This window comes from Misgurnus anguillicaudatus, chromosome 24 (assembly GCF_027580225.2).
Source record: "Misgurnus anguillicaudatus chromosome 24, ASM2758022v2, whole genome shotgun sequence".
NCBI classification, from domain to species: domain Eukaryota; kingdom Metazoa; phylum Chordata; class Actinopteri; order Cypriniformes; family Cobitidae; genus Misgurnus; species Misgurnus anguillicaudatus.
In genome coordinates, this window is record NC_073360.2 from 15,125,859 (window position 1) to 15,137,775 (window position 11,917).

The window sequence follows — 11,917 nt, forward strand, 5'->3', positions numbered from 1 at the left end:
CAAACTTATCACAGGTCAAAACTTAAAATAGTAGGTTGAATTGACTCTCATAACCAAGCTGTTTTTACCTCATGATGCATTTTTTTTTACAGTGTAGGCTCTCTTTGGTACCAATATGTACCTCTGAGCTACTAATATGAACTCTTTAGGTGCAAAGCTGTACTTTTTAAAAGGGTACCACCCCTGTGACAGCTGGGCTACATATTTTGACATTTGACAGATCATACAATTAAAGATCAAGATAGACAGCAAAACAATGTATAATTTAATCACCATTTAATACATATAATTAATAAAAGCCTATATTTACTGTACTACAATGGATGTAAAATACTTGTCATATAATAAAATGATCTAATGCAACTTGTTTCTTCTGCATGTTGTATCTTGTATGCACTTGAAAAAGTATGTTTTACAGTTCTGACTGATTAGGAAATAATTGATATCAACTATTAACAAAAAAGGTAAAAATAGAGTCAAATATGGTGGTTAACTGTTTCATGGGTGGTCAGCTCATGAATGCATGAGTCAATAGAGGTCAATTGTGTCACTGAGATCTGGTTAATAATCCTGCACTTTGGATTCTGAAAGCATCACTAATTTACTGTTTTTAATGCAATAAAAAACACAGCTACAAAAAGCAAAACATCCATCATTGCGTTCAATTTATTGTAACTTCAAACCAGAACACAGGTCATTTTCCATTCAAGTAGCTTTTAGTATTTGACAATTTCATACTGTTAAAAAAGACTGTCTGACATCGGATGAAATTACAGGTCCTTGTGTCTTTGAGAAAGTAACTATACTGTACGACTGTATGAAATAAGAGCACATTAAACAGAGATTAAACAATAAAAGTCATCTGGTTTTAATCCTACGTGTCAGATGAGATATACTCAGTAATGACATTAAACCACTACAGATATACAGACATTATTCCACTTCATCTTCGCCTGCATCTGGTCAGAAACTTTATTGCAGGAATTACATTTCAATAACATCCCATAATCACAGATTTAGAAATGTCCAACAATGGACATTACAAAATGCAAGCACACAACATATTGCAGGAATTCAGCGGCGTATCACTGCTAATGTTAATGGTTACTTTTTCCGCTAGTTTTTTTTTAAAAGTTGTATGACACAGATTTCATCCTCCAGGTGGATTGAGTTACAGTATCTGTATGTGAGTTTCATCTTGTTAACAGGAATAGAAAGCATTTCAGATCAGATCTTTCAGCGTTTAAAGATGGACTATGCAGGATTTTCCCAAAAAAGTATGGACTATTAAAATAATCCCCATCAATCATTTCTTTATCCACTAGAAGCATCTGGTGGTGTTTGTATGTACAGTACTGCACACTGTCCTCAGCCTGTTTTTTATTGTTTTGGGCTACTCAGATGTTTCTGGGAGGCAACTTTTGGTCAGTGGATGTTTAGCGCGAGTTCAGGGCAGCAATGAAAATGGCCCATTTAGAACCCCTTCCCCCAAAAAAACTGAATTACAGCGAGGCAACTTTGTTTGTATTCTTGCAATTGGCAAAGGCTGATTATCGCCACCAACTGGGCTGGAGTGTCTATTATTCAAGCTCTCAGCGGAAGAATGTACGGGTGTGAGGCGTTTGGAAAAATAGGTCCACAAGTTTACAACAAATGCTAAAACAGCTGTTGGAAAGCATCTTTTGCAGCGATTTTTGTGTGAGCATATCAGTGAACACCCCTGACCACTCGGTGAGTTTCACATCTTTGTAAATGAAAGTTTAATGCATTTTAGGAAGGATTGTTCCAGTGCACCTATGCAGCCATTGTAGCGGTGGTGGTGGGGGGGGGTGATAAAACAGAAACCAGGCCAGCATCATATGTCCAAATTTCATTCAAAACTGTTCTATTTCATCATAACCAATCTGAAAACAGGGCTTTAAGTGTAAAATACCGAACTTGCCTTTTAACTATTACTGAAAACTAACCCTTGAGGGTCTGTGAGCTTTCTGTCTAACACCCATGCATCGCCGGGTACAACAGCGTTCACAAACCAAGTAGTATGTTTATTGTTGGGGGATAGATTTATGCTTATAACTGTAAATTTGGTGCTAAAAGTTTACATGCAAACCAAATGTTTCATTACTAGCTGTCCAGGAGGAGGGGCCAAGTTTGGATATTGTGTTAACATACAATAACCGAAAATACTGCATAGTGCACCTTTAAATATACTAACTTTAAATGTAGATTATCCAATCATTTCATGAGATCTCAGATGTGACCCAGTCTGTGAAAACCCAACTAAAGTCGTTACAGTGATTTACTGTTTTCTACATAAATTAAATCCAGGTGAAAAAATATCTTTAATATATTGACTGAGATTGAAATTAATGAGTAAAATCGAATTTTGATGCTCCTCATCTCATTATTAAATTATGCAACTTTAGCCTGGATTTTACAGACAGGTCACATATTACTTAAGCATGATTTTACAGTAGTAACTGTAGTTAATACGGTATTTTGGCAGAACACCTACATTGCAAAGCAAACCTAACAAAAATGTCCTATGGTGACCAAAGTAAACGTTCAGCCTCACAGGCATAACATTAAGCTAATGAAATGGGTAAAACTTTTTGACCTTTCCCCTTTTTTAACCTTTTTAGAAGATCTTTATTATGCTGCAAGCGTTATGTATATTTTCTGTTAACAAAAACATCAAGCTATGAACCAAGAAAAAGTTCAAATTTCAGAAAAGTAGGCGCATAAGAAAAATTCCAGTTTGTCACTTCAAAAATCGCCCTCCTGAATCCGCAGGAGTCTGCATGACCTGGTCTGCCTTTTTTCGGCCTTATTCCGTTTCTGCTGAGCAGCCCGAAGCCGTGTAAAAATGTGTTTTTTGGGGAACTTTAGGGTAGTGCATCCAAACTGGCTAACTCCGCCCGTGTCTACCGGCAATTTCTCCCGTCTCTGGACCCAGCTACGCCAGCCAGGCTTCCAGCAGTATATGCTGTCATAAAACCTTGATCCGTTTTCACCACCCAATACGTATATCCTGTGCTTCCACCTTGCCACACCTGCAGCAGCAATGCGTCTTGGGAGGCCCGGAAAAACTACCTGGCTAGGAGTACCACCGCCTCCACGGTCTGCTCCAACTATCAGCTCCCGTTCTAGTCCCGATACCCTTCCTTCTCGGAAGAACAGCACACGTCCTGTAGCGTCTAATGGTTCGGTGTTGGTGAAGTTGCCATCCATGAACATAGCGGCATCACGCAGGTAACCACCAACAGCACAAACACCTCCACGTACCGCTACTCCTCCAGCCAGGCAGGTGGCGCCAGAGTCTAGGGTAACACGGCACCAGGTTTTTGCAACGGTGTGGTATATAAGCACGCCAGCATGCACCACAGCCCTACTGTGATCCAGCGTGGTACCTCCAAGCAGGTAAAGGCGACAGCGGAGAGCGGCGCAAGCGAACGAACGCAATGGCAACGGCAAACGAGGTCCTGTTTCCCAGGTCAGTGCGTTAAGGTCAAATCTTTCGCATGTGTCTAGAAATTTCGTTCGGTTACAGCCACCCAAAGCATACAAGTAACCTTCGCAGCCGAGCAACCCCAACATGGCACGCGGTTCAGCCAGCAACGGCCGTGCAATCCAGCGGTTCAGCACCACATCGTACTCGTGTAATGAAGCTGACACTTGCCCGCTCCTCAGTATGCCACCCGCCACAAAGAGTCTACCATCAACTGCAGTGCATCCAGGGCAAAGCAGCGAGCCTAGGGATGCCAGCTTCTTCCACTTCCCGGTAGGCGGGTCGAAGCAATCCACCGTAAAGTCCCGCTCCTGTAAAGACTCGCTCTCTCTTGGCCTTAGATCCACACAAACTATTTTCTTCTCGAACATGCCTTCTCTTGGCCTCAGCGGCCCTTTCATCACTTCCGTACTGGCCCGAGGTCCGAGTTCTTGGTTCATCCGCCGACATTCTTCCGGGGTCAGAAGTCCAGGGCGTAAATGGCGTAACAAATTTGGCATGTGAACAAAACGATCATCAGGTTTGTACTCCGCCCAACGTCTCGCTGCGGCATAAACCTCCGTCTCGGTCTCCACGCCTAATCGATCCGACTCCAACAAGCTGCCGAGAGTTCCCGGGTCCAACAGGAGGAAGTCCCGCTGTCGGGACGCTCGGGGGAAATGTTGGCCCACCAGTCTCAAAGAAGCCCGAAGAAGAAGCTGGTCATGGTGGGAACGAGCCAGAGAGTACATACCCAGGCAATTCTCGACAGAAAGGTGTTTAACAAGGAATCTAATGAAATGGAAACCGAAGTTATTAGTATGACAGGCTTTACACAGTATCATAATCATAATAAGACTGACCTATATATTACCTCGAACAAAGATCCTGCAAGGGCATCACTTGAAGACGATTGGCCGCTACAAACAAATCCTCTGCTGTGTCGAGACTAAGACCTGCTTCCCCTGTATAAACAAACTGAATGACTGTCTCCATAATAAAGGGCGTCACCTCTTCCAGACGGATCTCAGTGAGACGAGACTCTACGAGAGGGCTGGTAAACATTGCACGGAAATACGGACTGACTGCGGCTAAAAGAACTCTGAAAGAAACAAAGAAGTATCGTTTATATGTATATTATCATACTTTTGTGTCTGTGAAATCCAGGCTAAAGTCTTATAATCTAATGATGAGATTAGATCATCAAAGTTTGACTCTTACATTGATTTCAATCTTTGACATGACTATACTTAGTCAAAGATATCAAGGTAAAATTTTCACAGAATGTTCTTTACATTATATAGGATTTTTAAGTAGAAAACAGTAAATCACAAAAAATAACTTTAGCTGGGTTTTCACTGGCACGACATTGATGAAGAATATTAAAACTGGATGGCATTGAATAGTGAAAACAGAAGACCCACCGGTGACACATGAACTTCTTTCCCTCCACCAAAAGTGTGACATCACATAACTGCCGAGCATCAAATAGCTGCTTTAATCCTGTTTGAGATATTAAAAGGGACATGACAGTAAAGAGAGATTAAATGAGTGAGATTTGTAAAAGCATACACCACATTTTGGTCGTAATAAAAATATATTTTCATATAAAACTAACTATTTTATAAATATAACTACAAGACCTTCACCCAACAAGTAAGCTAGGCACCATGGTGGCTTTAAACTAGCGATAGTTCACCCCAAAATGACAATTTTATCATAAATCGTGTCGTTCTAAACCACCAAGTGCTCCAAAAATTTGTAGATATTTTTTGATGAAAACCGGGAGGCTTTTGTATGTCCTGTTGACTTCAGTTTGTTTCACAATTCTTTTTTAGGGATGCGACGAGATCTCGCAAGATTAAATATGTATTGCGCAATTAATTATTTCACAAGATTTCTCGTGGAGGTGAAATAATGGCGGTTTCTCAGACAAAAGGCTGTATCCTTTGAAGGTGTAGACTGCATACAACATAAAGACGTCTTATAAGAGAATATTAACAATTATAAAGTTCACTATTATATTTAGTTAATGCTAAATTTTTGTGCTAAATATGCTTATGTCTTGTGAATGTACTGCTCAGTTAACTAAAATAAGGCTTGATGACGTATGCAGCCTGCACGTATGCGACCTCCAGAGGATGCAGCTTTCTGTTTGAGGCCACTGGCTCCTGATATCAGCATAAAGTTACGTTTCTGGCTAAACCTTTTGCAATGTGCATGCATTATATCCAGTCTTTTACTGCGTGTGCCTTTTGGGTTTCCAATAATATTCGTCTCGTCTGACGCGTGTGATTGTTGATCAGTGTCTCAAACCCTCACTCGGAGTTTAGATGATATAGGGGCGGTTTCCCGGACAGGGATTAGACAAGTCCTAGACTAAAATAAATGTAAGAGCTGTCCAAACTGAAAACAACCTGCACTGACATATCATAAAATACATCAGTGTCCTTTGTTTTGCCTCAAAATGCACACAAGTGATGTTTTTAGTAAGGCATGTTTGTTAAAACTAGTTATATTTCCTAATGAAACTAAGACCTAGTCCTGATTTAAGATAATTCCTGTCCGGGAAACCACCCCTTAATGTCTGCATGTTCTTGCTCAACAACAGTTGCTGTATTATTTCCATTGTAAAGAATTATACAAATATTCAAGATTTTTTATGGATATAAACGTTGTTTGGCTAAAAGTAAGCATCTAAAGTAAAACTAACAGAAGCGGGTCCTTTAGCGCCCCCTGCAGGCATTTGTTATAATACATAATGCTTGTTTTTATTACAAAGGCTACCTACATATTACTGTAATGTGTTTATTCGTTTATTTGAACCAATTATTATTGCATCGTTATTATTATGTATTTTTAAGGTTATTGCTCACTTGGGTCTATTTTTATTACAAAAAAATCAAATAACTTAATTATCAATTAGCAAAATAACTGTTAGGCACAGTCCTAGATTAGTTAAAACATTTCAAAACGTGATTTCAGTTTTCTATTAATTTATTTTATGTATTAAATGTTAAAAATCTCGTTCTCGTGAACTCAATCTCGTATCTTGTCTCGTGGATTAAGTGTCACGTCACGCCCCTATTCTTTCCCCCAGAAAAGAATAAAAGACATCGCCAAACAGGTCCATGTTCCATCAGTAGTTTAATAATAATATTATGAAGTGACGAGAACACTTTTGTGCGCAAAGAAAACAAAACAAAAATTTTATTCAACAATTGGTTCTCCGCTAAGTCATACAGTGCGTTCACGAGCAGACTACGGCGCATGCTTATGACGTAGTTGCCAATGTTAGGGTTAGTGTTTTTCCCGCTTTTTTATGTAAGCCATTACGCAAACATTATAAACATTACTTTAACAGCCTATATAAATGCACAAATTACTTGCCAGTGAAATTGTAATTTTCTGCATCCCTTTAACACTCATATGCAGAATCAGGCCCCTGGTGACCATAGCCCCCCATGTCAGAGCATCAAGATAAGACAATGGTTTACAACCCTTTTGCAATGTAAGGAGATTCACTCTCTCTTCATCCACCATTCATTCATTATTCAGTCAAATAAGTATTAATTTATAAATGTATAATAGAAATGTCTTAATCAAATATTCCTAATCTTCTCATGTATGATGTTCTTGATGTTTAATGTTATATTAGTATATTAACCCAAACTAGCATAAATAAATATCTTGCTATGACTCACTTCATCACTCAATCATATGTAGAAAATGTTTGGTATATTTGAGTTGCACTTCTGAATTCCTAAACAGTAATATGCAATTCCATATGCAAACCAGCATGTTGGAAGACAAAGAGAGTTAACTTTTACTCTGAAAGTACAACCTCTGATTGGGTCAAACACCTCTTTAGGGTGTGACATCTTTACAGTTTGAAAAGAACTGCCTAAGAACAAACCCTGGCAGTTTCTTCGGGTCACCCTTTTGTCATATGTTTTAATCCTTGGAATCTTTTGGGGGAATTTCATCAGGATGAGAACTCTAAACTAGAAGTCTTCAGCATACCTCTAAGTTTTGTGCCTTGTCTTTCCATTTAACAAAGATCATCAAGCTGGTTTTCTCTTTCATCAATACAACTTTTAATCAAGATCAACTGAAGCCTCATCAAACTACATCAGGAGGACACTTTCTTTTAATGGGCAAGACATGCAAGTATCATACCTAGTTATATTCACTGATGTATCACGCATCATTAATCCCTTTAAACCAGGGCTGTCGCAGTGAAGAAATTTCCCTTGCTGTGAATTTGCGTGGCTCACTAGCGGGGTATGCGGTGTTACCGCCTTTATTTATACAAATATAATAATTATTTAAATCCAGAACACCAAGGTGCACCGCAGGGTATGCTACATGTCTTTCCCCTTCTAAGAAAAAAATTAACACAAGCTATATATTACTTTATAGACCGTTTCATTGGGCGCACGTGCGGTGACGAGATAAGCGTCTGGTTCGAACTTTGGCCTGACTAGTTGCTAAAACTGAACTCTTAAACAAATACCTCGTCAAAAATAACAAATGTTTTGGGTTCCTATGTAATCTACGTGTTGTTTATTTTGCTTGTTATATAAATCAACTACTTTAAAAGGACTTTGTTGTTATTTATTCTACGCAGAGTTTACCGGAAGTTACGTGATGACCACGAAAGCCACATGTTTATGTTGTTACTGCTGAAACCGTCTATATATATCTAAAATATATATATTTTACAACAAACATTAAGAAACATCGTTTTGACTTGTTAAGTGCAAATTTTACAGAGCCTCTGTCAATACAGAACACAGCGTTGTCTTAATGAAATTGAAGTTAGCCAGTATTTGTGCACCTGTAAATGTACAAAAACTAATGCAATACAGAAGGCAATGCATATTAATATAGGGCATTTTCAATAATATATTAGTAGATAAATAACTTGTATCTGTGAAGTATGAAAATAAATGAATCATATTCAGATAATTAAGCCTAGTTGGAGAGATCATTTTTAGTCATTTAGATTTTGTCATCATTTCAAAACAATCTTGAATGCTATCCATAACAACTTACATTATATCCAGTGTGTTCCTTAGTCAAAAATATGTCGAAATATATGCTAAGCAATCAGTTGTATTGTGGCGCTTTGTATTTGTGTTGATCAGTTAGATTTAAGTAATTTTAAACTTTAAAATTGCAATTAGAGGCAGACGTCGCTAATACTGTCAACTCAGTTTCACTTTGCGTGCTCAAGGCTTTTCACACATTCACTATATGATTTAACAAAATATGAATGGCCTAGTATTACATTTTGAATTAAAAAATAAATAAAATTACTCTTTACAATTTATTTGTCCTTTATTATACATGCATGATGTGTAAAAGAAGAAGGGCATAGCTTCATCAATGTAACGTGAACATCGCGGTTGCTTGTCAATACATGCGGTCGGCTTGTTAGTCACACGGAAATACGGGATTGTGGTTACCGCGACAGCCCTACTTTTAACTAAGGTGCATTAGAATAAAGTAACTGATGGTTCATTATAGGCTAAGATCTGCTGAGTTAAATAGTGCCACATCTTAATGTTTATTCTTTTCTCTACTTTAACCTTCTTTTCCATCCAATTCTGTATGTATGTGTGCGTATTTGTATGTTTAGAGTAGTATATGCTTAGTTAGTCAATAAAGTCTGTTTTTTGTTCTTCTTCATGCCATTCCAGCATCTATGGCCATATTCATGGCGAGAACCGGTTAATCCATACACAAGTTGATCCGCACAAGGTAACCCATACATAGGTTAAGTTTGATATCTCCAATTTACCTAACTTGCATGTTTTTGGCCTATGGGAGGAAACACGTGATTATGTAGTTTATGATCATAATCTGAAGTCACTAATAGCCAATAAAGCTATATCCTAATATAGTCTACTATAGTGTCATACGGAACATTCGCTGGACGAGTTTTGGATAGACACCCAAGACAGATTTGAGATTCAATATTTCCTCAAATCTTTTATTTGATTCACGGATTTATAATTGATCACAATCAATTATAAATACTTTATTTTTGAGCTAATGTTTGTTTCCCTTAAATAGTGATGGTGGAAAATATTAAATAAATATTATTAATAGTGATGCACCGATGTATCGGCCGCCGATATTAATCGGCCGATATTTGATGAATTTGAAACCATCGGCATATCGGCAATAGCACGAGAAAGGCCGATACCGATTGTTTATTAATTAACTGCATAAAGAAATCCATTATATGTAAAAATTAGTTAATGTTGTTAATAAAATAAATGCTGAATAGCTAAAACCACCTTTGAAGGTTGTCATGCTGTCTTATTATATTTGTTTTAGCTTAATTTGTGCCTCTCTTATTATGTTGGTCAGTTGAATGTTAATTAGATCCAATCCATGTTCAGTAAAAATAATTTGATGCAGAAATAAACCAGCTAATAGACCAACTGTATAGTATTGTATACAAGTGTTTAATATCGGTATCGGCATCGGTATCGGCCAGAAGTTGTCTGTTTAAATCGGTATCAGCCCAAAAAAATTCTATCGGTGCATCCCTAATTATTAATAAGCAAAGCTCATTAAATTGAGACTTTAATGTTTGAAACAACATACCCCTCCTTTAAATTCACTACATTGTTAATGCATGACGTAACAATAAGCAATCTTGTTTTTCATCATTTATTAGTATTTGTTAATGTCATTACAATTGTTCATGGTGCATTAACTAATGTTAACGGATGAAGAGTTTGGTTCCAAAACGCGATAAACGCCATTAAATTTTTTTTTTTTTGATGTACACGCTCACTCAATCGATGGACAATGTGACTGGACAACCTCCAGTTAAGTGGCCGGACACCTAACTCACAGAGAAACGATTATGTAGTAAAGATAAATTGAAAGGCTATAAATCATTAGATGCCCATAACTATGTGCTGAATGGGCATGTAGATGATATAAACCATGCGCTGCAAACGTGAGTTTTTTTTAGGATGGTTTCTGTCCAGTCCGTTCTTTTTATTGCGTTTAACCACAGCTATTGTCGTTTTTTTTGTCTGCAACTGGTAGCAGGTGTGTGATAAAATTTCAATGTTAAGCCTGTACTACTAACACAACAAAATTGCATTTGCAGACACTCTGGTGATTTGTACTGGCCGCTTTCAGTTTTCTTTTTGTTTTGCCTCCAGCTAGCGAGTGATGTAGTCGTGACGTAGGCACTAAAAGGGTCTACAAGTGAAGTATTTACAGTAGACTCACCCTGAGTTACATACTCCCCTAAGGGAGTGGAGTAATCATCTGGAAAATCCTCCTCTTCAGAGTCACTATCTGAGAGAGGTTCTCCAGCCTCTCTATCAACATCTTTCCATGGCTGTGGCCGCCAGGTAACTGTGCCACCTCTGCCCGCATTCATCTGTAAAAGAGACTCAATATTAGTTACAATAGATGCTCTTGATGCAAATTTATTTACAGTGATATAATTCCAGGGAAGGAATGACTTTTAATAGCATACTGGTAACATAAGTGTGCTCCAGTGTCTATTTATTGCCTGCCCCAAACATTTCAGCCAGAGTGCACCAAACAATATTTATTGGTTTGATTTTTGAAAACCATATACATACTAGCCAAAAAATCCTATAGGTGCATGCATCCCACATTTCAGCTTTCTATCACTGTTTACTAATGATCCCAAACATTTCGCAAAACAACTTGACATAGAGCCAATAATGTGTTTTCAGTTTGGTGCACAATAGTTAGTGCATGCCATCATTGTGATGCACAATGATTTCTGCCCACCCCCCACCCATCTGTTAAGACAAATCTTATAAAACAGGTAAAAAAGCATACAAATAACATACACCGCTAAACGGACACGCCACGTGATTGTTTAAAAAATATTACCATGACAGACGAAGGTTTATATCTGACCCCAGCAGTACAGGTCTACGTAGCTGATACTCTCTCTGTTTTTGTGGTATCTTAGGTTTGAGAATCAATGCTGTCACCATTCCGGCCAGTCGCAACGCTTTCACCTTCCTTTGTATTTTCAGCGCAAGTTGGTTGGTTTATCGCGGATTGTTGGACGTCCTGCGCAAAACACGGGTGCATGTACTCCGGGACGGCCATGAAACTGTTGCGCCAGGGAGAAAATCAATTATTGTTTACATGAACTTCTGCTCATAGCTGCAATAGCTTTACTGTAAGCAAGGCAAGTAAGCTGAAGGATCTTCTGATTTGCCGGAACAACGCACACAACTTCCGCATCAGTCCGGATATGACGCTTTATTTACTTCCGGTCGTTTTGTATTATTTAGTAAGTATTATTTTTTCCATATGGTTGTATTTTAAAGCTCTTTTTTAATTATTTTTATTTTAAAAATAATTTAAAAATTAAATTAAATATAAAAAATAATTTTCTATAAAACT

At 38.0% G+C, this 11,917-nt stretch overlaps 1 protein-coding gene across 1 annotated transcript; it reads right to left on the bottom strand.

Moving 5' to 3' along the window:
* Positions 1 to 259: 259 nt before the first annotated feature.
* LOC129437780 (kelch repeat and BTB domain-containing protein 8) lies at positions 260 to 11,774 on the bottom strand. Its single transcript, XM_055196077.2, has 5 exons — positions 11,393 to 11,774; positions 10,751 to 10,904; positions 4,912 to 4,990; positions 4,362 to 4,589; positions 260 to 4,279 (listed from the first exon to the last, which is right to left on the bottom strand). The coding sequence occupies exons 1-5, from the start codon at positions 11,393 to 11,395 to the stop codon at positions 2,767 to 2,769; spliced, it is 1,977 nt and encodes a 658-aa protein (XP_055052052.2). The 5' UTR covers positions 11,396 to 11,774; the 3' UTR covers positions 260 to 2,766.
* Between the last annotated feature and the right edge of the window lie 143 nt (positions 11,775 to 11,917).